At 35.5% G+C, this 27584-nt stretch overlaps 1 protein-coding gene across 5 annotated transcripts; it reads left to right on the top strand.

The window, feature by feature from the left end:
* The first annotated feature begins 124 nt into the window (after positions 1-124).
* On the top strand, positions 125-27449 carry TMPO (thymopoietin). 5 transcript variants are annotated; one of them, XM_057556344.1, is made up of 9 exons: positions 274-714; positions 6608-6734; positions 8996-9154; positions 14561-14658; positions 22464-22583; positions 22683-22778; positions 23192-23302; positions 24318-24406; positions 25194-27449. In XM_057556344.1, the coding sequence occupies exons 1-9, from the start codon at positions 436-438 to the stop codon at positions 25477-25479; spliced, it is 1365 nt and encodes a 454-aa protein (XP_057412327.1). In that variant the 5' UTR covers positions 274-435; the 3' UTR covers positions 25480-27449. The 5 variants fall into 5 exon arrangements, with proteins under 5 accessions (XP_057412329.1, XP_057412327.1, XP_057412330.1 ...); XM_057556347.1 differs by lacking the exon at positions 22683-22778; XM_057556348.1 differs by lacking the exons at positions 22464-22583; positions 22683-22778.
* Positions 27450-27584: the final 135 nt, after the last annotated feature.

Genomic DNA, 27584 nt, shown 5'->3' with positions numbered 1-27584 from the left:
CGCCCGAGCGGCTTTTAAACTGCGTTTCCACCACCTCTAGCAGGGCGCCGCGGCTAATGGAACCCGCGCGAGGCGTCCCGCCAATCACCGCCGCGCTTCCTCCGGCCGCGGGCCAATGGCGGCGCTCGTTCTTGGGGCGTGGGCGAAGAGGCTGCTCTCCCTTGGCCGTGGGGTGTGCGCTGGGGTTCGTGCGGATTCCTGGCTTGGCTGCACTGGGCCCCGCTTGTTCTGCAGGGGCTTTTGTGTCCGGCGTTGGCTTGGCTTTGTGTGCGCGAGTTTCCGCTGTGCTCCGCGTCGCAAGTCCCGGCCGGGAGCTGTGAGACTCGGAGGCGGTAGCGCGGCCCCCCACCCCCCCCCCCGGGCGAGGAGCGAGCGCGCCGGCGTGAGCGGCGGGTGCGAGGGCTGCGGGGAAGGGGATTCGTCGCCGCCGCCGAGATGCCGGAGTTCCTGGAAGACCCCTCGGTCCTGACGAAAGAGAAGTTGAAGAGTGAGTTGGTCGCCAACAATGTGACGCTCCCGGCCGGGGAGCAGCGCAAAGACGTGTACGTGCAGCTGTACCTGCAGCACCTCACGACGCGCAACCGGCAGCCGCTCGCCGCCGGCGCCAACAGCAAGGGGCCCCCGGACTTCTCCAGCGACGAAGAGCGCGAACCTACCCCGGTCCTGGGCTCCGGGGCTGCCGCTGCGGGCCGCAGCCGCGCCGCCGTCGGCAGGGTAAGGACGCACGGCCGGAGCCACAAAGGCGGGCGTTTAGCGGTGGGCGCTCTCCGCCCCCCCCCCCCCGCGCGCTCTCAGCCCTCCCTCGGGCCTCCTCGGCGGCGGGGCTATCCCCCCACCCTCCCGGGGAGCTGGCATCTGGGTCTGCGGGCCCTCGGACTCTGAGAGGGAAGGGCGCTGGAGAGGAGAGCCCCGAAGTTAGGGTCGCGAGGCGCGCGTTTTAGCCGCGGTGTGTCGGGGGGTGTGAAGTTGGCGTTTGCTCTCGGGTTGCGCGCGGGTGATGGGCGCGCGCAGGCAGCTCTGTGTCCCTGGACGCCCGGCCGCCGGGAGTGGGCAGCTGGACGGAGACTTCCCTGCCCTTTTCGAAAGCCCTAAGGAGGGTCAGTTCGAAATGGCTACAGGTTACGTTCGAGCGTTTTCCCGCTTTATTAACCGAAATGACTAGTAACCGGGTGTCAGAGCGCTCCCTGGAGGGCAATTTGTGACATACTGATACCTAACCAAAATTTGAAATAAAGAAATTCCCGCCTTTTTATGTTTTTTTGCATATGGAGGGCTTTTTGAACGGTTTATGTTTTTCTTGTTTGTGTTACTCCTTTCCAGCAGCAGGCCGTCTTTTGGCGGGGCAGCGTTACTCTAAATTAAACGAGCATTTTCAAATACATCTTTGAGCGGTTATCATAGACGCTCAAATATTTTAAAATTCTAGTTACTTAGGGCTTGGGTTTTAGGGGTTTTTGGGGTTGTTTTTCCTTTTGGTGTATTTGCATGAAGAAAAGAGAAGCTTCGGAATCAGGAGAAATGTTTATTTCATGACATTCTGCTCTGTCAGTGTTGCAATTTGGGATATCTAATCCCGGGTAAATTCAGATTGGCTCCAGCAAATGCATATTTCGTTTGAGAATAGTTTGGGTTTTGTTCTGTGGGGTTTTATGTGCTACTAGTATGAATCTGCCTGGTTATCAGGCTTCAAATCATAATAGAATGTAGTTAAAACTAGTGACTGGTGTAAAGTACAATGCTTTGTAAAACATTGAAAGTGGAGTTTAGAGTTGTACTGATTACTAGTATAACTTAAAATGACTGCTTCTTTCAAAGTTATCTTAACTTCAGTTTTAAAAAATTTATCCATTGTATTTTCTGGACTACCCAGATGGAAATGAAGGAAAGATATAATAGACACATGTGGATTTAATTAAATCTTAGCCTGAGCTTTAGAAAAATTGAAAACCTTATGTCTTAAATCGATGCATGGCACATAGTAGTGCCAAATAAATATTGGTTTGATAAGTAAAAGATCAGTCACACCTTCTTGTTTCTCATGTCTTGTTTTTGGATTTGAAGAAAGCCACTGTACTCCATAATAAGAAATTTATTTTTGAAATATAGTATATCCCTTACCTGTTTCTCCCCAACCCCTCTGAAAATGAAAGTAATATTCAAACTATTTTAGTAAAAATTTGGTTGAAAATGAAATATCTTCCATTTAAATCAGCACACTTTTTTTTTTTTTTAAGTCTTCTATAGAACCTTATGTTGGTCTCCTGTGCAAATGTATCATTCTTGAGCTGTGGAAGTATTTGGTTGTATGTTTATGATAGGATTATTCATTCTTATTTTGATGATGATTCGCTGTCGACAGAAACAGCTATCTCGGTTTTGATGTTTTTCCTTCCAACTTTTTCAAAGAGGGTATGTCCCAGTCTACCCTGTGTTCTTTGGGGTGTAAGAAGACCTGAATGTAAAATTTTAAAATTTTAGTTCAATTATCCAACATTTTTGAGTTCCTATCATGCGCTCTTAACTGCAGGAATTTGATTTCTGCAGACCTGCCAACCACCATAGTTAATTTTTTAAGAGAACCTCCTATGTCCAGTAGCGTGTATCTCAATGTTTGAATCCATATAGATATCAACTGTGTCAAAGACAGCTTTAAGTTTTTTCTACCTTGTGTATTTAAAACTCAAAAATGTGTACCCTGGGCTGGGTGCAGTGGTGTCAACAACTTGAAAAAGTTAATAGTGGTAGTTGGTCAGTAACGTCATTTTCTGCTTTTAAAGCACATTAAGTAAAAATGAGTCCTAATATAACTAAGGAGTCTGATAAATTTTTTTTATCAGGCATAGGAAAAAATATATTGAATTTATAAGAAAATAACCTTAGACCGTTTATAATAATTGGTATATAAAATTATTCTCCTTTTATATGTACAGTGTTTTATGTTCTAGTCATTGTTAGCCCCATGTGTAATAACAATATAGAGTCACATTTTTTAAAGAATATTTATGATCTAGGAGAAAGCCAAATTATGTTTGACAGTTTCAGATAAGGCAGATTTTTTTAAATGGTGAATTTTTAACATTTTAAGACAAATCAAACATTAACATGGATTTGGCCAAGGACATAGCATATACCTTCGATTTAAGCATGGGTTTATGAAGAGTATTTTTAACTAAAGGAGAAATTGTTTCATTTCAGCTATTGCCATGGTCAGGTACACTTGGTGTGATAGGACAAAATATTTGCATGTTCAAAATTTGGTTTTAGTTTTTAGTTTTCTTATTTCTGTGCTTTTTCTGCATCTTGATGGTAACCAGTATTTTCCAGTGATGAAATTATCAGCATTGTCAACACAAAAATAAACATTTACATACAGAGTTGATGGTCTGCCTTTTAGTTCCAGGGTGCAGAGCAGTGTAGCTGTTTGGAATCCATTGGAGCATAGCATTTTTGAATGGTCTGATCTGATGAATTATGAATTCTTAACAGGAAATATTTAATGACATGGAACAGAACAGTAAAGAGTATGTTGGGTAGTAAAAGTTAAATCATAAATTGACCACTGTATTCTACAGTAAGGTGTTAAGTGTATGGACTTCTGAATCAGAATTATAGATTCAAATTCCAGTTCTGCCCTTATTCAGATGACCTCGAACAAAGAGCATTGCCTATCAGATGCTCAGTTTTCATCTGAAATAGGAATAATCTAATAGCTACTTAGATAGAGGATTACATGAGGTTGCATTTGTGAAGATGTCTAGTGCTCAGCAACTACAGCACATGTTAGCTATTACAACATGTGATTTCTGAATTTTGTTGTCTTTATTTAATGCCAGAACAATACAGTGCTACCATAATGTATTCAGAAGTGGATGGGGTAAGTTTGTGAAAGTGACGTATATGTAAAGTCTGCTCAAATGTTACCATATAACTGGGTATGCAGATTGCCTGAGTTACATGAACAACTTTGGACTTGTTTCCTCTCTTGTAAAATGGGGATATTAGTATCTGTCGCATACGATTTTTAGGATTCAATAAGTTAATACATATAAAGCACTTAGAACACAATTTGGTATATAAATGCTCAATAGAATCTGCTCTGTAGTAATAATTAGTTACACTTCAGCATCTTTGCTACTAATGGTAGAGATTTAAATAAGAGTGGTTCATAGGTGATATCACAGAACTTTTGGATTTTAAAGTTGAAAAAGAAATTAGAGATCATCTGGTAGTTGGGAAGAAACTGGAGAACAGTGCCTGGCACATAGATGGTACTTGGTATTTTGACCGAAGGAAACTAAGAGATTACATGATTTGCTTAAAGGAACAAAGTTCTCTGGAGGCAGAAATCATTACAACTAATGGCTCCTTCTTCCTGGTTGAAACTGCTGGCTTGATAAATATGTATACTCCCAATTTTTATTCTTATTAAATTTGGTATTTCATAGAATGGCATTACTTTTCTGGAGCTTTTCTCCATAAAAATAAAACTCAGGTGGCCCGTTACAAGCACCTGCTCTATTTGACTTACCTTATGCCAGTTTATTGGCCTTTACTTAAAATTTCCTTGTACAGCTGTAGATTTTCAATATGTTTTAAGAAAATGTGAGGGAGTTGATTTCCTGCTTGGATATGCTAAGTCTTTGTTTTTTCTTAATAAGAAATTGGTTTTTAAAAATAAGTGGTTTATTTCCCCCTCACCAGATGGCACTCTGATTCATTCATTCAACAAAACATGTATCAGGTACCTATTCCTGTGTCAGGCACTCTTTTTAATTTTAGCTGCTTGGGATACAATATGACAGTGCTCCTGCTTTGTGTTACCCTCTTAAATGCTACATCTAAAATCACCTGAGCTACACATCAAAATACAGATTGTCAGGCCCAATATTAGGACTCAGAATGGGGTAAGACTTTTTAAAATAGGGGCAACTTTCCCTAAAGTTTTGACGTTTTGATAACAAACCAGACTTAAGGACTGTCGTTCAAGGAGTTTACCATCTGGAGAAGGTAAAACATATGTACAGATAACTAATAAAAAGTAAGCAGAATGTAGTAAGTGCCAAAGACAGATTATTTCTTGAAAACCTCACACTGCTTCAGGAAGTTGAAATTCCTGGATGTTTGGTTAGGAGTAGGATTTGAACATTGTTAGGGTTAGAGGGATTTTTTTCTACAAGTAATCTGTACCTGACTGCTTTTTTTTGTTTAAAGTATTTATGTTACACAGTGGGGTTTTTCTTCCCGACCTGTCCACACTTTTGGAATATTCAAGTAGGTCACAGGATTAAGTCTCTTTGATTTAAAAAAAAAAAAGAAGTCTTCTCTAAAGAATTCAGGGATTTGATATATAGGACTTTTAGACTCTAGGCAGCTATTTTGACATCAAGGTGTGAGTTGCTTAAGATTTGAGCTTGATGATCCTAGATTAGTACAATATTAAAGCCTTCTGAAAGTACTCTTGGTAACTTTTCACAGACATTTAAAAAATTGTATTGAAGATTTCTCATGAGTTGACATTATTGTTCTTATTATGTTCTTTATGTGAAGTATTTCACATTTTTATTTGGTTGAAAAACAAATTCTAATACATGACCAAATAATGCCTGATTTTTCTTTCCCCCTCAGCATCACTGGAAAGTAAACAGCCCATACAGCTTTATGATTTTTGCTATTTCGCATAAAATATTTCTAGGATGCAGTATTGACTCTTCTGCCTTAAACAGTAATTTGGGCCTACATTGACTGATGTTTGTGGCCATTATTTAAACAGCCGTTTATATTCTGTGCTCTGATGGTTACTGGGATTACTGAGACATTTGTAAAGCTATTTGCCACAACCCTAAAAGCTAACCATACTTTTGCTCCCTTCCCCTGTTTAACCTTGGAAGTTTATATAGTTTTTCCAATAAAGAATGCCATTGCTTAAATTCTTTTAAAAACTGCCTTTAAATTTTTTCTCAAAGCTTGTTCCACGCTTTTCAGCTAGTCTTAGTGAAATGGTCATATAGACTATGTGTGGCAACAAAGCTGTGTCAGAGGTGATATGTAGCCAGAGTCTGACTTCCTTCATGAGTCAAAAACTGGCTCTTAAAGTCACTGTATTACAAGAAGAATATTCATTTGGGCTTCTTAAATTTTGATATGCTTGTTTAAAAGAAATCATTTTTATACATAACATGTATAAACCTTTATGGTAAAATCTTAAACTTTCCTGGATTAATTTAAACTTTCAAGGAGTATAGAAAAACCAGTCGGAAATTGTATTTACAGTTATCTGGATGAAAATGTTTAGACCCAGACTTTTTGCTCTTTTGAATTTTTGATGCCATCACCTCTTTAGCTAGGTTAACCAAAATTGACTATTCTAACAGTAATATCTAAAATTTGAGTTACTTGCTTGGCTTATTAGGTTTGTATAATTACAGGGGAACTTAGAAAATACTTTTGAATAATAAGTTGCTTTTAATTTAATCAAATTGCTAAGCTCTACTATAAATCAACTTGAAGGTAAATTTGCATGTTTATTATATGCAGTGTTATTTATATAGTATCTATAAATGAACATTTTAAAATTCATGTGGAAATGATAACTGGACTTCGTTTACAGAAAGCCACAAAGAAAACTGATAAACCCAGACTAGAAGATAAAGATGATCTAGATGTAACAGAGCTCTCTAATGAAGACCTTCTGGATCAGCTTGTGAAATATGGAGTGAACCCTGGTCCTATTGTGGGTAAGCTGATAAAATTTAAAATATCTTTTTATGAAGCAGTACCCCACACTGTTTACCCCTCTTGTCTAGCAGGTAGAGTTTTCATTCCAAGGACCAGTCTGTCATTAATCATTTATATGACCAGGACCTTAGTTTCCCTAACTATATAAATGAGAGAAATAAAATGAGAGAATTGAACTAATTAATCCCCAAGATTACCTCTGTTGAGATTGTTTCGTATTGTGCCCATGTCATACTACTTGATGAGACATATGGGTCTTATATGACAATTGAGGAAAATCTGAGGTAACATAGCTGGCCAAATTAATCCAAATCAGTAAGTTAGTGACAGACTTGTTAAAAGAACTCAAGTTATTCAATTCCCAGCATAGTACCCACTTTCAGTTATCATTAAAAGTACCTTTTAAAAAGTCTTGTCTTGATTGGAATTCAAGAACAAACTGAAAACTAAAGAACAAACCGAAAAGAGAAAACTTAAAAGTAAATACCCTGGATTTCCATCATTTGGTTACTGTTAAGTCAGTGAGTTTGCAAGGCTGATTGTGCCTTAATTTTGGAGGGTCTTGGCAATAACCTCAAGATGAGAAAGTTCTATTTGATCTTCTAAGTTGTGTAAAAAAAAGATTTTTTTTTTTTAATTGACCGCATCAGGTCTTAGTTGCGGCACCTGGGATCTTCGTTGTGGCATACGGGCTATCGTTGCAGCACATGGGCTTCTCTCTAGTTGTGCCACGTGGGCTTAGTTGACCCACAGGTGTGGGATCTTACTTCCCTGCTCATGGATTGATCCCGCGTCCCCTGCATTGGAAGGCGGATGCTTAACCACTGGACCACCAAGGAAGTCCCTGTAAAATTTTGAATACTGTAGATTTGGGGGTTGTTTTTTACCTATAGGTGTAGTTGCAAATAAGAATTTAGAATATCGTCTTTCTTTTGTCTTATTTAATGTACGGCTTCCCAAGAGATGATAATAAGCCTATTAGTATAATTACCAACAGACATTTGATACCCTTTTTATATTGTTCATTTAAAATTACAAAAGGGAGGTGCTGAAGACTGTGTATTGTGTATCAACATACATTAAATTACATGTTGATATACCAGTTGTTTATTTTTTCCCCAGCTTTATTAAGGTATAATTGACAAACAAACGTTGTACATTTAAGGTGTACAACTTGCTGTTTTAATATACATGTACATTGTGAAATGATCACCATAATCAAGCTAATTAACATATCCATCACTTCACAGAGTTTTCTCTTATGCATGTATGTGTGGTGAGAGCACTTAAGATCTACCTTCCTAGCAAATTTCAAGGATGTAATACAGTGTTGTTAACTATAGCCCAAGCTATACTTAGATTTCTAGAACTTATTCATCTTGTGTAACTGAAATTTTAAGGCCAGCGTCTCCTTATTTCCCCCTCCCCAGCTGTTCATCTTAAGACTACTTATCTGTAACATTCTGAGATATGTATTGTTTCTAAAAAATATATGTTTATCATTTTATTCATCTTATAGAAATCAGGGAAAGACATATAGCTAGTGTAAACCAGAAAGTAAAAGCTATATTTAGTTTTAAATTGTCATTGATGTTGAAATATGTTACTAAATTATTTATAATCAATTTTACTTTGCTATCTAATTGGCAAATCATTTCTCTGTGTAACACACATTTTCCGTAAAAGGTCATTTTTACTGCAGCAGTATATTGAAATATGATTTAACATCTTAAATTTACTCAGTGCTAGGTGTCAGATATATTCAGTTTTTTAAAATGTGACTTTTAGGACTTTTCCCATAACTGAATGGCCTTTATAGGCATATTAGTCTCTTAGAGTTGTGGGATTTTAATCATAATAATTCAGAGGAGTACACTCTGTTTATAAACATGATTTTTCTACAAAGGCAAGTACTATTACTTAGTACTAGAGAAATTACACAGAGTTCAAAACTTTTCAGTCAAAGATACTCAGTCATACATGGCTCTTCAATAAGTTATCCATAGTAAGACCTAAATCAATCTATTATGTATTTCATTCTACAAAAAAAAACAAAAACAAAAAACCATTGTTATAATCATGTATTAACATCCCAGAAAAATGCCTGTTTTAGAAAAGAATCCATTATGTAGTATTTTTAAGCATTTAAGTTTAGAAAAGGAAACTGAAAAGTAACATTTTAATGTTTCTGAAGCTAATGTCTGAGCTGGATCTTAAATAAGACAATACAAGTAATAAAGCAAATTCTACCTTAATACAGGAACAACCAGGAAGCTATATGAGAAAAAGCTGTTGAAACTGAGGGAACAAGGCACAGAATCTAGATCTTCTACTCCTCTGCCAGCAATTTCTTCTTCAGTGGAAAATACAAGACAGAATGGAAGTAATGACTCTGACAGATACAGTGACAATGAAGAAGGTAAAATTTTATATGATGTTAATAAAGTATATAATCAAAAAAAAATCAAATTCTTTTCAGACTCATAAGATACAGTAACCATGAAGAAGATAAAATTTTAAATAATATTACCAAGATATATGTAAATTTTGTTCATATCACTAGAGTAGTCCTCCAAGTAATTTGATTTAAATACCTTTTGTTGAGAATTCTAAGAAACAGAAAAGTAGAAATGTCTAATTTTTTGTCACGTAAAATCACTCTTTATCTTTTTTGCTGCAAATTTCATCTTTCTAAGAGAAAAAAGTATTACAAGTAGAGACAAAGTTTCCCCAGTTATCCCTTTCTAAGTATCATCTCCACAGAAGCAACCACTGTCATTAATATGATTATCTTTCCAGCCTGATTTTAAATACTCTTTCATATGCATCTGCCTAATACATGGTATTATTTTGTACTTGAAAAAAAATCTGTATAAGTGATATGCTAAATCTTATCACTTGCTTTTCTTTACTCTGTTATATTAAGATCTCTTACTGATTGATTTCATGTGTCTGATTTATTTCCCGTAATTAATATGTAGCAGTAGTATTTACATACGACATGTTTTCTCTGTTCTCATATTGATAAGCATTTAAATTTATAGTTTTTGCTAGAAGATCTGATTTCAAGAAAACTTTATAGTAAATATTTTGACATGTTTTTAGTAGACTATTTTAAGAAAATTTGGCCATGGTATATAAATATTTTTCGAATAGTACATGAAATAAATGACCTTTTAAAATTTATTTTAAGAACAACTCGACACTTATAAATTTTTAATTCATATGACTTGTTTGTTAATTTCATGACTATTGAATGTCTCAAATTGATTATGTCTCCATAAGCATTGCCTGCCAGGGCACAGTCTGTCAAATTGGTTGTTCAGAATGTTCCTTCAACAGCACTATGTTATTAGCAAAGAGGCAAAGAATAGAATCAGCTTAAACCCAAGTAATGCTTAAACTTCCTGCCTCTTTTGCCTCTACAGGAAAGAAGAAAGAACACAAGAAAGTGAAGTCCACTAGGGATTTTGTTCCTTTTTCTGAACTTGCAACTACTCCCTCTGGTGGATTTTTTCAGGGTATTTCTTTTCCTGAAATCTCCACCCGTCCTCCTTTGGGCAGGACTGAACAACAGGCAGCTAAGAAAGTACATTCTTCTAAGGGAGACCCACCTAGGGAACCTCTTATTGCCACAGCCTTGCCTGGCAGGGAACAGTTGCAGAAGTTAGCCTCTGGAGGGAATTTGTTTGTTTCCTCCAAGTCTAGCCATGATAGATGTTTAGAGAAAAGTTCTTCGACATCTCCTCAGCATGAACTCGCTGCCATGTTGGTCTCTGCTGCAGCTTCTCCTTCACTGATTAAAGAAACCACCAGTACTTGCTATAAAGACATAGTAGAAAATATTTACTGTGGAGAGAAAAGTGGAATTCAACCATTATGTACTGAGAGGTCCCATGTTTCAGATCAGTCAGTTCTCTCCAGTGAAAGGAGAGCACTAGAAGAGTCTGAGAGATCACAAGTAATTTCTCCACCACTGGCTAAGGCAATCAGAGATTACGTCAATTCTCTGTTGGTCCAGGGTGGAGTAGGTAGTTTGCCTGGGACTTCTAGCTCTACACCCCCACTGGATGTAGAAAATATATGGAAGAGAATTGATGCACCCAATTTTCGAGAAACAGAATCCCTGTCTCCTCCACGAAAATTACCTAGACTCAGTGAGAAGTCAGTAGAAGAAAAGGATTCAGGTTCCTCTGTGGCATTTCAAAATATACCTGGATCTGAACTGATGTCTTCTTCTGCAAAAACCGTTGTCTCTCACTCACTCACTACCTTAGGCATAGAAATGTCTAAGCAATCACAGCATGATAAAATAGATGCCCCCGAACTATCTTTTCCCTTCCATGAATCTATTTTAAAAGTAATTGAAGAGGAGTGGCAGCAAATTGACAGGCAGCTGCCTTCATTGGCATGCAAGTATCCAATTTCTTCCAGAGAGGCAACACAGATATTATCAGTTCCAAAAGTAGATGATGAAATCCTAGGGTTTATTTCTGAAGCCACTCCACCAGCAGGTATTCAGGCAGCTTCCCCTGAGTCCTGTGATAAACAGTTGGACTTAGCACTTTGTGGAACGTATGAAGCTGCAGCATCAGCATTGCGGATTGCAACCCATACTGCCTTTGTAGTTCGGGCTATGCAGGCAGACATTAGTCAGGCTGCACAAATTCTCAGCTCAGATCCTAGTCACGTGCACCAGGCACTTGGGATGCTAAGCAAAACATACGATGCGGCCTCATTTCTTTGTGAAGCTGCCTTTGATGAAATAAAAATGGCTGCTCATACCATGGGATCTTCCACTTTAGGTCGCCGATATCTCTGGCTAAAAGATTGCAAAATTAATCCAGATTCTAAGAATAAGCTGGCTGTTACTCCCTTTAAAGGCGGAACATTGTTTGGAAGGGAAGTGTTCAAAGTAATTAAAAAGCGTGGAAAACGCTAATAAAATTAAGAATAAAGATACCTATCTTATCTTTGATATGGGGAAGTTGGTAGCTTTTCTAGGAATTTGAAGTACTTTTATGCCAAAATTTTCTAAGGTCTTTTTAGTCTCCAGAATAGGCTAATTTCAAAGTGTCAAACTTCTACCAATTAAATTGCAGTATAAAAGTAATTGCCTACATATATCTGCCTTTTTTTTTTAGTTGCACAGAAAGAAAGCCTGATACTAACAGTTTAAAGCTTTTCTAGATCACATTTTTTTCTCAAATAGTTCAGTCTTTCCTATTTTAAGATTTTACAACTCTTCAAAACTAAGAAAATTCCATTAACTAGATTATAAGTTGAGTCTCCATGGTTTTAAATATTACTAAATATTTTATTACTTTCCAGAACTTGTCTACATATTTTCTCTTATTTTCTCACTTGTGTTGTTTTTTACTGTTATCTACAGTATCGTTCATAATATTCCAAATCAGTGCAACTCAGACTGCCAGTCTGCAAACTGTTACTGATCCACAGATAAGATAAGCATGTACCAGAATTTGAATCTAGATGAATGACAGGTTTTATTTTTGTGGTAAAACTTTATTGGTAGAGGAAAGACAGTGCACTGATTTACATGCTGGCGCAAATGCCTCGTTTTTTCATGGACTGGTAGCAAACAGTTGGTGGGCTGCACTTAGAGAAACACTGCTCCAGACCGTAGTGTTCTGGGGCCGTGCGTTCTCACCGCCACCGTGAAACTATAGTCAGACAAATTAGCAAAGATGGGACTTTTTTTTTTATAAGTAACACTTTTAAGGTATGTTGTAATTCATGGGTGATTAGGCTTAATCTAAGCTAAATTCTAAAAGCAAATTTTATTAGTTTTTTTTTAAAGTCATAAGAAATCATACTATATCCCAGTTTCTGTGTGTCTAAATAAAGCAATATATTATTCTCTGTTTTCATTTCTATGATTGTAAGATGAGGGGGTCTAACTGTGGAGGCACTTGATAATCAAATTTCTTTGTATTTTTATGGAAAATAGTAGTATTAATTATAAACAAAATATAGTCCCTTGGGACTTACAGCCATTACTATATTCTTCGACTAACCTATCCATCTTTGCAGCTTTCTGGGAGTAATTCTATTTGTTATTTGTCTTCTGAAATGTACATGTATACATGTACCTACTAAGTACTATGTGATTTTTTTTTTAATGTATAACTGTAGAATGCTTTTGCAAATTCAATAAAGTTGTTAAATTTGAACAGTTTTGTGTGGTCTCCACAAACATGTTGTATGTGTGTTTTATTCTTAAGAGTTGCAACAAGTTAGATATTTATGGATGAACAACATCCCTTTTCCATTTCATCACTGAAACTCACTTGACATTCCAATGGTATAGCTGAACATATTCAAATTATTATTAAATGTTCGGGGTTTTTTTTTTCCTATTTGAGGACCATGGTTTTGGGGTGTTTTTTTTTTTTCTAATTGAAGTATAGTTGATGTAGACCATGTTTTTATTGGCTATTGGAATTTAAGTTTGTAAGAGGAATTATTCTGTAACCAGATATTTGTTTAATCAATTTCTGCTCAAGTACTATTGGGTTCTTTACTTTTTGCTTTCTGATTCTTAGGTTCTGAAATAACATAAGACTTTATAATGCTAAAGATTGTCCCATAGATAATAGAGCCATTAATAGAATGACTGGGAAGTGGGGGATGGAGTTGATACCTTAATCCTGAATAAAGATGGAACTATTTGAACTAACATGGTAAAAAAATCACTATTTTTGGGAAACTTGCAAGTAGACTGGACTGACTGGTACTAGGCTAGATATTTAGAAGACACATAACTATCTTGACTACTTTTTAGCACAACTGCATTGAATTCATGTAAAACTAAGCTTTTGTTTAAGAGTTGACTCCATTTCTGTCTCATAAGAAAGTAACTTTTTGGTAATAGAAGTTTTAGAAGTGACAACTGACATTAATTTTGCTATACTATGCTAAATGGCCACAAAAATGTGGAAGCTAACTAAAATTTTTATCAAGTCTCTTGAAAAGTCTAGCCCTTCAAATGGTGATAAAATCAAAACTAGGAGAATGGGATATTGAAGCCTATGAAAAAAGATATACGTATTTGAGTTGTTATGGTAATGACCATCATGGTGATACGCTAATATACATGCACTAGCTTCTCTTCCAAGATATGGTACTTTATTATGGGGGAGGCTGAGGAGAAGTGACCTGTGATTGGTTGTGCTTTTCTGTGAACAAGGTTCTTCCTTACCTCTTCAGTTATACCCAGGGTTTTTATAGTCACATCAAAAAAGGACAGACTTTTAAAATGCACTTATGTATTAATGTCATTGTACTTATTTATTGTTATTAGCGGCTTGATACCATACAAGTTTTTTTCAGTCTTAAAATTCTCTATAGCTTTTTCCCTTCCATATTCTAAATTTTAATTTAATAACTAACCTTTGTTTATGTAGTAATAATGCACTGTATGGACAAAAGAATGGTAACAACTATGTATTCTAATGTACTTTTCCCACTTCCTAATTGTTTTCAGTGAAAAGCCTCCATGGGTTGTTACTTTGTTTCAGGCTATTAGTCCCAGAAAAAAGAAAGAATAAACAGGAAGAAGTGGTGATCATATTAAGGAGTGGGGGAGATAAACAAAAATGGAATGAAATAAAAATGGAAAAGAAAAGTTTTTAAAGACAGAAATTGCAGTTAACCAGTTTGGGTCTGTTGAGGTAGTACTAATATACAGACTTATTTTATGTATCAGTGTGCCGAAAAACCAGGGTTCCAGAGTAATGTTAGGATGACATTGTAGTTTATTGTGTGTCTCAGAGAGTAATGATTTCTCCGATGTTATTTCCAGACTCTAAAATAGAGCTCAAGCTTGAGAAGAGAGAACCACTAAAGGGCAGAGCAAAGACTCCGGTAACACTCAAGCAAAGAAGAGTTGAGCACAATCAGGTATCTTTAGCTTTATGGTTGCTGTATTCAGGTATAAGTAATCTTCTGACAACACTAATTTGCCTGTGTCCCTGCCTTTAGTTCATAGTTGACACCCAAAATCCAGCACACTCGATAAAGCATTCATTAAATGGCGCTGGAAATCTAAACTTTGTGTTTTGTCAGTAGTGTAGCCTGTGTTTAGTGCAAAAGCAAGTGTTTAATAAATGTCTCATTTGTGTTTGATTCTATGCTAAGCATGGTTCAGAGCCAGTCATACTGCTTTTTAAGAGACATATTTTAAAAAGTGGAAATACCTAAGCAATTCTGATATAATAAAAAACAGGGGAATGGTTTTATATTTGTGTCTTTGTCTCTAGATTTTTGACTTTGCTTTTATTTTTGCCTATCTTATAATAATTCTGTGGCTTTTCCCTCAACTCTGAAGCTAGTCTGATCCTAAGACCACACTGTTTTCTTTCCTTATTCTAGACAAAAATTCACCTTTTTATGGGTGAGGCAAGATGCACTTTTCCAAAAGGAAAATGTAGGAAACTAAGGGGAAAATAAGCACAGGAATAATGAACTCAGTTTACAGAGAACAAATTATTGACTAATCAAGCATTGATTTGGCTGACGCTTTACAAGTCAGCTATCCCTAGAGTCATTTTCCTTACCCTTTTTCTGTCCAGCTGGAAGATTTGTCTAGTTGGCTATTTATCTTTTCCATTTTCTCTTTGTCATTTTAAAGTCACACATCATCAGTGGAAGTATTCTTGATTTCTTAAGCCATGTGTCTTTCTTAGTTTGATGTAGTTAAGTTGAATTTCAGAACTATTTGTTAGAAATGAGCTTGGTGACTGTATGGAGAATGTATAGAGCTTTGAATGAAAGAAGATTTGGTTTAATACTGAACCAAAGACTGAAATAAATATTTTGTTGTCTTTTTATCTATTGTTGCCAGGGAAGAGCTGCAGGGGCACACTGAAGAATAAGGAAATAACAGAGCAAGAAAAACTAGGAAAATCTGGTGAAGGACACTGAAATAGACAGGCATGGAGAATTTTGGTCCAATTTATGTAGGCAAGATGGTATAGTGCTAGCAAGAATGCATTGACTTGTCAGATAAGAGGTTAAAAGGAGGGTGGGAAGATGGTTTTAAATATGGTTTAAGGGGTAATTGTTTGACCTGAGGAATCTAAACTGAGGGACAGGATAAATAGTCAAAGGAGAGAGTAGATTTAGGAGATGAGAGGCAGGGTTAGACAACGGCCTTATTATACACTTTTTTTTTTTTTTTTTTAATTTTGGCTGCACTGGTTCTTCTTTGCAGCGTGCGGGTTTCTTCTCTAGTTGTGGCGCGTGGCATGTGGGATCTTAGTTCCCTGACCAGGGATTGAACCCATGTCCCCTGCGTTGGAAGGCAGGTTCTTTTTTTTAAATAAATTTATTTATTTTTGGCTTTGTTGGGTCTTCGTTGCTGCCCACGGGCTTTCTCTAGTTGCAGCGAGCGGGGGCTACTCTTCGTTGCACTGCACGGGCTTCTCATCGTGGTGGCTTCTCTTGTTGCAGAGCATGGGCTCTGGGCGCACAGGCTTCAGTAGTTGTGGCGCGTGGGCTCTAGAGCGCAGGCTTGGTAGTTGTGGCACACGGGCTTAGTTGGTCCGCAGCATGTGGGATCTTCCCAGACCAGGGCTCAAACCTGTGGCCCCTGCATTCAGGCGGATTCTTAACCACTGGACCACCAAGGAAGTCCCACAAAATTTAAATCATATGGAAGAGTAAAGGGAGGAGTTTACTGATCCTTCAGTCACAGAACCTCAACAGCTGTCAACATTCTACCAGTTTTATTTTATCTTCACCTGCACCCTGCAGCATTTTTAATTCCTTTGGTTTTGTTGTTTGTTGCTGAAGTATATTAAAACAAATCTCTGCCATTATCTCATTTCACACATTAAAATATCAGTATTTCAGTATATATCTCTAAAAGATTGGAGCTGTTTTTTATTTATATATATTAGATATAGATGTTAGATATGAAAGAATTATTAATTTTATTTGGAGTGATAGTGGCATTGTGTGTGTGTATAAAATCTTTCATATCTGTGTTCAAAGCTTTATACATTCTCCATACAGTAACCTCCAGTTTCAGAAATGTCTCTTTTATGATTGAATTATTCAAATCAGGTTCCATACAAACTCCACATATCATTTGGTGTTTTTGATTTTGTTCTGTCTTTTTTTAAAAAAATAAATTTATTTTATTTACTTATTTTTAGCTGCATTGGGTCTTCATTGCTGCCTGTGGGCTTTCTCTAGTTGCGGCGAGCGGGGGCTACTCTTCGTTGCGGTGCATGGGCTCTAGACACACGGGCTTCAGTAGTTGCAGCATGCAGGCTCAGTAGTTGCGGCATGCAGGCCCTAAAGCACGTGGGCTTCAGTAGTTGTGGCCCTTGGGCTCAGTAGTTGTGGCTCACGGGCTTAGTTGCTCTGTGGCATGTGGGATCTTCCCGGACTAGGGCTCGAACCTCTGTCTCCTGCATTGGCAGGCGGATTCTTAACCACTGTGCCACCTGGGAAGCCCTTGTTTTGTCTTTTAAGTCTGTAGCTATTTCCACTATAACGGTTTCCCATCCCTCCATTTATTTGGTGAAGAAACCAGGTTAGTTCTCTATAATATTTCTCACATTGTGGATTTGGCAGATTGCTTCTTCAAGGGTCATTTAATTTGCTCTTTTTTTAAAAAAAATAAATTTATTTATTTATTTATTTTTGGCTGCATTGGGTCTTCGTTGCAGTGCGCGGGCTTCTCTTGTGAGCACGGGCTCTAGGCATGCGGGCTTCAGTAGTTGCAGCATGCGGGCTCAGTAGTTGTGGCTCACGGGCTCTAGAGCGCAGGCTCAGTAGTTATGGTGCACGGGCTTAGTTGCTCCGCGGCATGTGGGATCTTCCCGGACCAGGGCTCGAACCCGTGTCCCCTGCATTGGCAGGCGGATCCTCAACCACTGTGCCACCAGGGAAGCCCTAATTTGCTCTTTTATACCCTGGATTTCCTGTAGACTGGGAGTTAGAACTATAGTGGGACTGTGCAATAGACCTTTCTGTGATGATGGAAATGTTGTATATCTGCTGTTCATTAAGTAGCCACTTAATACTTGGAATGTGACTTGTATGGCTGAGAAACTAAAATTTTAATTTTATGTTATTTCAATTTAAATAACTACACGTGGCTAGTAGCTATCATTTTGTACAGCACAGATCTAAAGGGTTGGTTAGATCTGAGTTCAGTTACTTTGACAAGAATACTTCACAAATGGCGTTGTGGCCTTCACATTGCATCATTTCAGAGACACATGATATCCTTTTGATGATGCTAAAATTAATTAGTAATAGGTTCAGGCGTTGAAAGCCTGATTCATCCGTTATAAAGTTCCACGTCGCCCTTTCATTTAATGGTTATGACAGCCATTATGATTATTGCCTGGATCCATTATTTCATTACTTCAAATGAAATAATGGATCTAGGAATTCTCTGATTCCTTTACATCTATAACTGGAATTCTTTTATAAAGAACTTTCCCTTGTAAATTGCCTAGTTACCTTGAAATAAAATTCATACAGGAGAGCCAGGATAAATGCTTACATGCCTTTTATTTGCCAGTTATCAAGTTAAATTGCTCTAGTCATTTTGAAAGGCGATCAATAATATCTTTTTACTACTATGGTTTTTATATATTTGATTTATGATCAATTGTAGTCATTATTCTTTTTTCACATTCAAGTTGCACCATCTTTAGCCACTGGGAATTACTGAGTTGATTCCTGTATCCTTTTATTGACCCCATTTGTCTTTGATACTTTCTTTTTTGCTGGCACAATAAGAAATCCTGGGCTGTATATTTCCTGCCTCTTATCAAGTCAGTCATTTTTCCAAAGAACTCCTTATCCTTTTAATAGAAAATATTATTTGGAAGCTACCTACAGCCTGGATGCTAGGGTGTTCATTCCTCCTGAGTTGTCATTGTTCTAGGCTTTTTCGTAGGTAAAGCTAGGAGTACTTACTTTTTAGAAAGAGAAGATAGGTCATGAGTTCCTCAAATTTATGAATGCAGGCTAATTTCTAGGTGTTACACTTGTATCTCTTTTCTCTTACGCTGAGTATCTTGGTTCTTAAAATAATATTGTTTCTTATGTAATTTTCACTATATATATGTTTCTAAATAACAATATTACTACTAATAGTAAAGCTGCTAATTGTATTTTCAGATAGGGGAGCAGTTTTTCTTATGTTAAGGATATAAAATCAAAATACTGTGCTTAAAGTCACTTGAAAGAGTTTTTTTCTTTCATATTTGTTTTTTAGTTTTTGAGAATATATATGTGGTTTTATTTGGCCAAAAGAAGAGTCAGAAATCTGGCTTCTATCTTTGTTCCTTCCATCCATAGGTTACTATTTTTATTAAGTTTCGGTTTATATTTTGTTTCTTTTTGAAAATATAAGTAAATAATAGATTTATATATTTATTTATGCTCCCCTCCATATGTGAAAGACAGCCTACATTGCACATTTCTATTTTTTTGTTTTTAATCTAAACACTTATCCTGACATCATGTCAAGATATAGTATAGCCTTCTTCCTCATTGCTTCCTCATTGCTTTATACCACTGCATGGTATTGCATTTTATGGATTTACTGTAATTTATTCATCCACTTTCCTTTTGATGGATATTTTGATTGTTTGTTATTGATTATTCAGTTATGTGCTATTCTGAATAATGCAAAGGTGCACCAGTGAACAGCCTTTTTACATGTGTTGTTTCATGTTTTAGCCAGTTTATCTTCAGGAAATCTAGAAGTGAAATTGCTGGGTAATTTTGCTAGATGTTAGCAAATTCCCTTGTGTAAGAGTTGAAGCATTTCGCATTCCCACAAGTAATGTATGGGAGTACCTTTCTCTAATGGAGGGATATGATGCTGTTTTTAAAAAAAAAAAAAGTTAATATGAGTAACCATATTGGTCATGTTTTACTTAAATTAATAGTTCTTTAAAGTAAGGTGGCTTTTAATTATCCTGATTATTTTTTTATAACCTAGTTAAAGCTTGTATTTTTACTGAATGAGATTTATAGCCTCCTTTAATAACCCAGCTCCTGCATTCTCATGTGCCTCAACTGCCTGATGTCTTCTGAATAACTTTTTACCTGATAGAGTTTTTTTGTTTCTTCCTCCTGTTGTCTCCATGATAAATTGAGGACTTTCTATAGAACATCTTGCTGAAAATAGATGACACTACAATCCTTATTTTGGCCACAGAGCATATAGCAGTCACATTACTAATTTTATGTAGCAGTGAGTTTTTCTTTTCAGTTAATAATTGCTTGGTCCATCTTACTCTTAAGTAGTTATAACACTGAATTGTAATTTTGTTTTTTATTTATATTTTCTTCTCAAAGTCACTTGTTGCATAGTGGATTCTGGTAGAAAAAAATTTTTTTCAGTCTTCAAGGTATCTTTTCTGGTTGTATGAAAGATAGTTTTCTGTGAAGATGATTAATTCTAAATTAGATGATAGGCAAGAACTAATGAAATTGGTTGACAGTCCTCAACCAAAGAATTTAATAAACCTGAGCAAAAGAAAGCATAAATGATTTATAGTGAAAAGTGTCCATCCTACCCCTGTTCCCAGCTATTTCCACAGGCAACCAATGAATTTCTTGTGTTTTCTTCCATGGGAGAAAATTTTAAAATCTCTAAATGGAACTTGGCCTTTAATGTCAACGATAACTAATAAAAATGTAAACTTTTTTTTGTTTTAAGTGTAATAGTTTCAATAGATGTTTGGTAAAATTTTTGATGAAGAGATTATTTCAGTTATTTATTCAGAATAAAACATAACAAATGGAAAGTCCTGGAATTTGGTAGATAACCAATTTTAAGGGAAAAGTATGTCTCTTCTTCCCCCCTCCTTACCTTCATGGACATAGGTAAAATATCTAGGCTTCATATTGTATTAGTTGCATAACTGATGACTTTATTAGCCCTTTAAAGTAATGTTCTTTTTAATTCTTCGAGGATTTTTTAAATACTGAGTATACATTGATAATACCAGGTAGACTGTCAAACTAGAATATTTAAAAAATACTCTCATTATTTTTATTGGCATTGAGCAATTGATTATTAAAGAGGAAGCAGTGTTGGAAGTAGTTTGAAAAAAATACTTGGCTTTGAGATGTATCATAAGTCAGTTATGTTATGCTGCACATTAGAATCCCTTCAGGAGCTACAAAATTTAATGAAGCCCAGGCCGGTCTAGAAGAGATTTTGACTTAATTGGTCTAAGGTGGGGTTGGGGCACTTGGTATTTTTTAAAAGCTTACCAGATGATACTGTGCCACCAGGATTGAGAACTTCAGATTAAAACTAGTGTTCCCTTCTACTCAAATAATCAGGAATTTAACTATTAATAAGCATCTATTATATGTGTGTGTGATTTGTTTACAAATTTGTCTTTTGACTAACAATGTTTGCATTCAGCAAATTTTTCCTAATTGATAGCTGGAAAAGAAACCCAGAGATTCAGATTGTGAGTCAAAGGGGAAACTCTTATAAAGTCAATTCCAAATATAGATAAATATAAAACCAGATGTATGAACCTATGTCTGTATCTTGTGGTGTTTTGGTAGTAATGCTTCCAGCCAAATAAGTGTACTTACTGGATGACTGCTCTTGTCCCGAGATAAGAGTAAAATATATCTATCTTTAAAATTAATAGACACTAACTTAGATATAAAAACATCAGTTATCTACATAAAATATTAGCTTGAAAGCAAAAGTGATAGTATAAGCATATTCTAGTATAACTAATCATTGATAGATGTCCTCTAGTTAAAAGAATTTATAAGAATCATCTGGTAATAAAAGTTTCAAAAGTTGAATAACTTGATCCTTGGAATGTAGAATCTCAGGCCTCACCCTGGAGCTACTTAATCAGAATATGCATTTTAACAAAAGCTTCAGGTAGAAGCACTAGTCTAGTGCTTTTCAAACTGTTATGTGAGGACTGCTAAATTATTTTTTAAATGAGGAAAATCAATCGACTTTTCCAAGGAGAAATAAATCTGGGACTGGAAATGGACAGTGGTCTATCCCTATTACCATTTTTTCTTCTTTTTTCAGTAGTGAGGAGTGAGTGGCACTGAGTCCTGGCAGTGACATTTTAGGCTTGCCTGTTCACAAAAAAGATGACCCATCAAGTTTTTGTTGCTGCTCAATTTTATTATCTGTTTCTAAGATGAGTTTGACACCTGGGAACTTTTAAGTCAGATAGCTGTATATAGATTAAATAGTCCTAACCACACGACAAGAATAATGTTTAATCTATGCTAACAATTATAAAATTTGTATTTTGTTTTAAAAGGAAACTGACTTGTTATATATAACAAATGACTTTCTTACAAGTCATGATCAGCCTGCTTTTTTGTTTAGACAGCTAGAGATGCAGCTATGATACTGGAGCCAGATAGTAAACAGCAAGTCACAAAAGGAGCCAGTGATAAATTGATGTCTTTTTTCCCCCCTCTCACTTTTATCATAATATGTGAGCTCCTATAGTTGGACTCTAATGTATTTTACCATATTTTAAGTGTTTTCTTATGCCTACATATCTAGTCAGTCAATACATTTGAAATATTTTGAGGGCATAGCATTATTTTCAAATGCTGGCATTTGGAAACTTCTCATGGATTCTCAGTATGCTAATATGGCCATCATTATTAAGGTGTTTGATATTAGAATATGACTTTTTAATGTGTTGATGCTTGAATAGAGCTATTCTCAAGCTGGAGTAACTGAGACTGAATGGACAAGTGGATCTTCAAAAGGCGGACCTCTGCAGGCATTAACTAGGGAATCTACGAGAGGGTCGAGAAGAACTCCGAGGAAAAGGGTGATGCAAGGCTTATTGCTTAGAATGGGGTTCTCAGATTGGTAGGGTTTTAGTGGTTATTTTATATTTATTGTTTTTGTTTTGTTTTCAAACTAACAGGTGGAAACTTCAGAACATTTTCGTATAGATGGTGCAATAATTTCAGAGAGTACTCCCATAGCTGAAACTATAATGGCTTCAAGCAACGAAACTTTAGTAAATATGTTTCATAAACTATACAAGTGGTATTCTTTGTAAATTATCCTTTACTTAGAATTGGGGAGGTGGCGAATTTTGGCAAACCTCAAACAAATGTTTTTAAACATATTTTAAACTCATTTTCCCCATATAATTCTGAATTTTAGAAGTTTTCAGTGTAGCCACTTTAATATATGTTTAATTCATTGTGCAAGAATACTTAGTGTTATAAGGATACTTTTTTGCTAACATGTTTGAAGAATAATAAGGCTTCCTTCACATGAAACACCAATGTATTTCTAGGTTCTTATGCCTAAATTTTTATTAAGGGAAAGTTTCAAATATTAGAGAAATCGACTATCATTTTTTCTTTTAACGTGTCTTTGTTATGTTTGGATAATTCTGAGTCTGAATAATTTGAATCTTGGCAGGTTGTCAATAGGGTGACTGGAAATTTCAAGCATGCAGCTCCTATTCTGCCAATCACTGAATTCTCAGACATACCCAGAAGAACACCAAAGAAACCATTGACAAGAGCTGAAGTAAATGAATAAAATTTAGATCGATGCTATCATTGATCTTTTAATGAAGAAATATTTGTTTTTTGGAGTGGGAGGGAGCAGAGCTTTCTTTGTTGGGTGGGGGGGTGTGTGTCTATTTATGTGCATATATTAAAGACATACTTTATTAGTGACAATGGAAAGTAATATCGTATGACATGCTAATACTATCCTCTTGCTACTACTGTGTGCCTCTTTAAGTTCCAGTTTTCAAGGGAGTGCTCATTTGTGTGCTGCTTGTAATATGTTCTCTTTGTTAAAATGGATGTGAGTTGAAAGTGTTACTTGGGCTGTGGGGGAAGCTATACTACCTTTCATTGAAAGGTCAGATAATGGGACTTTAAAGTGACTTTGTATTATACTTGAATTGATTAACTCCTGTAAAATTAAGCTTTAAAGTACTAACTGCATGGATACATTATAATTTTAATGATTCTTTATCAAAGATTATTTTGATCTGGGCATAAAGGTAATTTAGCAAAGCAATCAGGTTGTTTAAAAAATTATTTTATGTTTCTTAAATTAGGAAGATTGGATTGACTCTCTAGTTAAAAGCATATACTAAAATTTGTTAAAAGATCCATCTTAATTTGATATCTTCTATATTTGATCATTTGTTTTATTACAAAATTAACAGGAAGAAACAATGTACTTCTAATGTCAATGAAAAGCATTGGAGGGAACTTACACTGCCATATTAGCTGTACTGAAATTTTATTTTTTGGGTTTTTTTGGGTTTTTTGTTTTTAACTTATTTGAATGTGTGCCCCGCATTACACCATTAACATATCTTCACACTGAGGAAATTTGAAGAGAGCCTTGGAAATGTATGGATAATTAAGCAATAATGAATTTAGAAATGGCAGTTGTAAAAGTTGGATAGATTTAAGTGCATTCTGTTCTCCAAAGCTTTTGTTTAAAATTGTGTTCTAATTATTGCACATTTACACTAAATTTTAACTTCTGGTTGTTTTTTTGTTTGTTTGTTTCTTATTAGGTGGGAGAAAAAACAGAGGAAAGAAGAGTAGAAAGGGATATTCTTAAGGAAATGTTTCCCTTTGAAGCAGCTACACCAACAGGAATTAGGTATTCAGATACACTAAAACAATTATTTAGTGTATTCAATTAGGGCATTTTTATTTATTTATTTGTTCCCGCCTTTATTGAGGTATATTTGAGACATTAAAATGTATATATTTAGGGTGTACAACATAATTATTTTATATATACATACATAAACAAATTCTAATTTTTAATTCTTCACAAAATTACTGTACCTCTGCTCTCATAAGTAAACTGTTCTTTTTGGGAGCACTTTAATTCTTCTAAGCACTAAGTAGTTCATATTCTTGAAAGTTGAGTCAGTTTCAAAATTAACTTTGTTAAGCTGAAAGGTTGTTAATAAATCATTTACTTACTATTTAATTCTTATTTTTAAATCTAAACTGAAACCTGGTAAGAAGGAAATCGGGTTTATTCCTGAGAGTTTCTCTTTTCTAATTGAAAAGACTGCTTTTAGATATGTATTGAATTGTTTCTTGATTGAAGGAATCACAACCAAACTACCTTATGTTTTTCCTCTTATCCCCTAAATATATTAGCTTGAAAAACCTTTAAGAAGGCAAATTTAGTGAATATTTATAATACTCTGAATATTATTTTCTAAAAAAAATACAAATCTAACTCTTTAAATGAAAAATGTATAGAAGTTTTAAACAGGTTGACTGATCTCACTGTTTATATTATATGACAATTTTCTACTGTTACCTCAAGGAATGTGTTTGGAATTAGGAGTGATAATGTCATTTTATGTTATTTAAGTTATGACTTTATCTAATATTTATTTTTCTCTTCCTCCTTTCACTCCCAACAGTGCTAGTTGCCGCAGACCAATCAAAGGGGCTGCTGGCCGGCCGTTAGAACTCAGTGATTTCAGGATGGAGGAATCTTTTTCGTCTAAATATATTCCTAAGTATGTTCCCTTGGCAGATGTCAAGTCAGAAAAGACAAAAAAGGGACGCTCCATTCCCATGTGGATAAAAATTTTGCTCTTCGTTGTCGTAGCCTTTTTTTTGTTTTTGGTCTATCAAGCTATGGAAACCAACCAAGGAAATCCATTCTATAAGTTTCTTTCTAATGACTCTAAAAAAGTCAACTGAATGATATCTCTTTGGCACATTCAACTTGGTCTCCTATTTTTAATAACTGTATTAAAAAAATTTGTGTACACTTGACTCAAGAACAAAAAAAATGTGATTTCACCTCAGTAAATGTAGTATTCCATTGAAAAGCAAGCAAGATATATATAAATGGACTTCATTTAATGTTTTGGACTTTGGACTAGTAGGAGATCACTTCGTGCCATATGAATACTCTTTTTTAGCTCTGGAACTTTTTTGTAGGCTTTATTTTTTTAATGTGGACATCTTATTTCTTTTTTGAGAAAAAATGTATATTGTTTTTGTGTATTTGGGAAACAAGAAGGGCAAAACATGGTAGTATAATGTGAAGCTACACATTTAAATACTTTGAATTCTTACAGAAAAGATTTTAAGAATTATTCTCTGCTTAATAAAAACTAGAGACATGTGAAACGTGGTAAGAGAAAAAGTAACTTGAGATTGTAGTTTTGGTAACTGCAACAAAGTTTGATGGAGTTTATGGGGAAAAGTACAGTGATAATCTCTTCTGTAACTTTTATTAATAGTAATGTTATTGTTGTAGCCCTATTGTACTCACTTTTTAAAAGATATCTAGTATCGTGAATGTCCTACTTCGGTAAGACCCATTTAAATGCAGTTGATTTTTAGCAGGGATCTATCAGTGCAACTTATACATGTTTTAGAGAACTGTTAGCTGGCTGTACATGTTTTTAAAGACTGTTTAGCTAGCTATAAGGCTATAATTGGAAACTTGTACTTTTTATTTACAGCAAAACATTTATTCTATCAATCCGTTACCAAAATATTTTTTAGATAAATAAGTGTGTGTGTGTGTGTTTAGAAGTTAGAAATTTTAAACACCAGTCTTAGTTTCCATTTGGATTCATTATTGAATTATCTTCTGTTACCAAAAATGCATTTTGCCAAGGTTTTTTTTGCCCTATATTTCCCAACATAATTTGATTTGAAAGTATGTGCTTTCAAAAGCAAAAAGTATGTGCTTTTAAACTACATAGTAAACTTTCCTTGGATACACAGTAGTTAATACATAAATTTTTAAACTCTGAAATTGAGGCGGGCATTATGATTTTTGTTTACTTTTGAAATGGTTAACTTTATCTTTGTGGTTGATTTATTTTTTTTTAGCTAAAACTTACCTCATGTATAACTTTGTTCAGTAAAGTAGTAGGCAATTGAAATTTCAGTAGAATCAAGTAAAACAAAAATTTTGATTTAATCATGTGAGTTTCTACTTTACAGTCATTGACAGTAAAGCACATTAAAAATGTAAGTTATTTTTAAATATCTTCTGAAATAAAAAAGATACTTTTTAAAAAGGAAAAGCTGAAGATGTATATTTAGACCAGCACACAGTTTTGATTTGCATCAGCCATAGTCTGATATTTAGCTTTTAGATATTTTGTAGACATTTTTCACTTTGCAGTTGACCAGAAATATTCGTAGGTCTGGTCTCTGCAAAGGCAGTGGGAAACTTACTCCTAGATCAGAAATGCTTGCCTCTCCAAGTAAAAGTGTTTTGAGATGAGCCACAGAGGGAGCACGTTTTATTCAGCGTTGCCTCTATACAGTAATAGCAGTCTACTTTTACTTTTTTTGTTTTTAAACTTTGATTCCCATATTGCTTTCAATCTTTTGTTTATAATTAGAAATTGTGAGAAACTGCATTTAATGTTCAGAAATATGGGAAGATAAATCAAACTTAATATGTATGTGAGATCAATTTTCTAATAGGAAAGGTATGGTCCAAAATAGCAAAGTAGGACCAGGTAAAACATGTAGTCTTTTTTTTTATTTTTTAAATGTGTACTTGGTCTTTTGTCTGTGTCTGTTTTATTCCACTAGAATAAATGTGTCCTTGATGTAAATGCAAAGCATTTCTTCCTGATTAAAATTGTAGATGTAGACTTTACAGTTTAATTCAATAATAAAAAAGTAATTAACCTCTAGTTTTGTCATTGCAATAAATACTTTTCAAATAGCACAAACTATAAGGTTTCCTGATAACATTTTGTATGTGAGATTTATGGATTGTTGAATTTTAGTTCTCTTTTCAGTCTACTCCTTTATGTTTTGCTTCTAAT

Source organism: Balaenoptera acutorostrata, chromosome 11 (assembly GCF_949987535.1).
Source record: "Balaenoptera acutorostrata chromosome 11, mBalAcu1.1, whole genome shotgun sequence".
Taxonomy (NCBI): Eukaryota; Metazoa; Chordata; class Mammalia; order Artiodactyla; family Balaenopteridae; genus Balaenoptera; species Balaenoptera acutorostrata.
Note: the sequence above shows the minus strand (reverse complement) of the source record. Positions and strands in the feature narration are given on the sequence as shown.

Coding starts and splice junctions, on each gene's coding strand:
- TMPO (XM_057556343.1), top strand. CDS start 436: ATGCCGGAGTTCCTGGAAGACCCCTCGGTCCTGACGAAAGAGAAGTTG. Junction 715..6,607: donor GCCGCGCCGCCGTCGGCAGG/GTAAGGACGCAC, acceptor CTTCGTTTACAG/AAAGCCACAAAGAAAACTGA. Junction 6,735..8,995: donor GAACCCTGGTCCTATTGTGG/GTAAGCTGATAA, acceptor ACCTTAATACAG/GAACAACCAGGAAGCTATAT.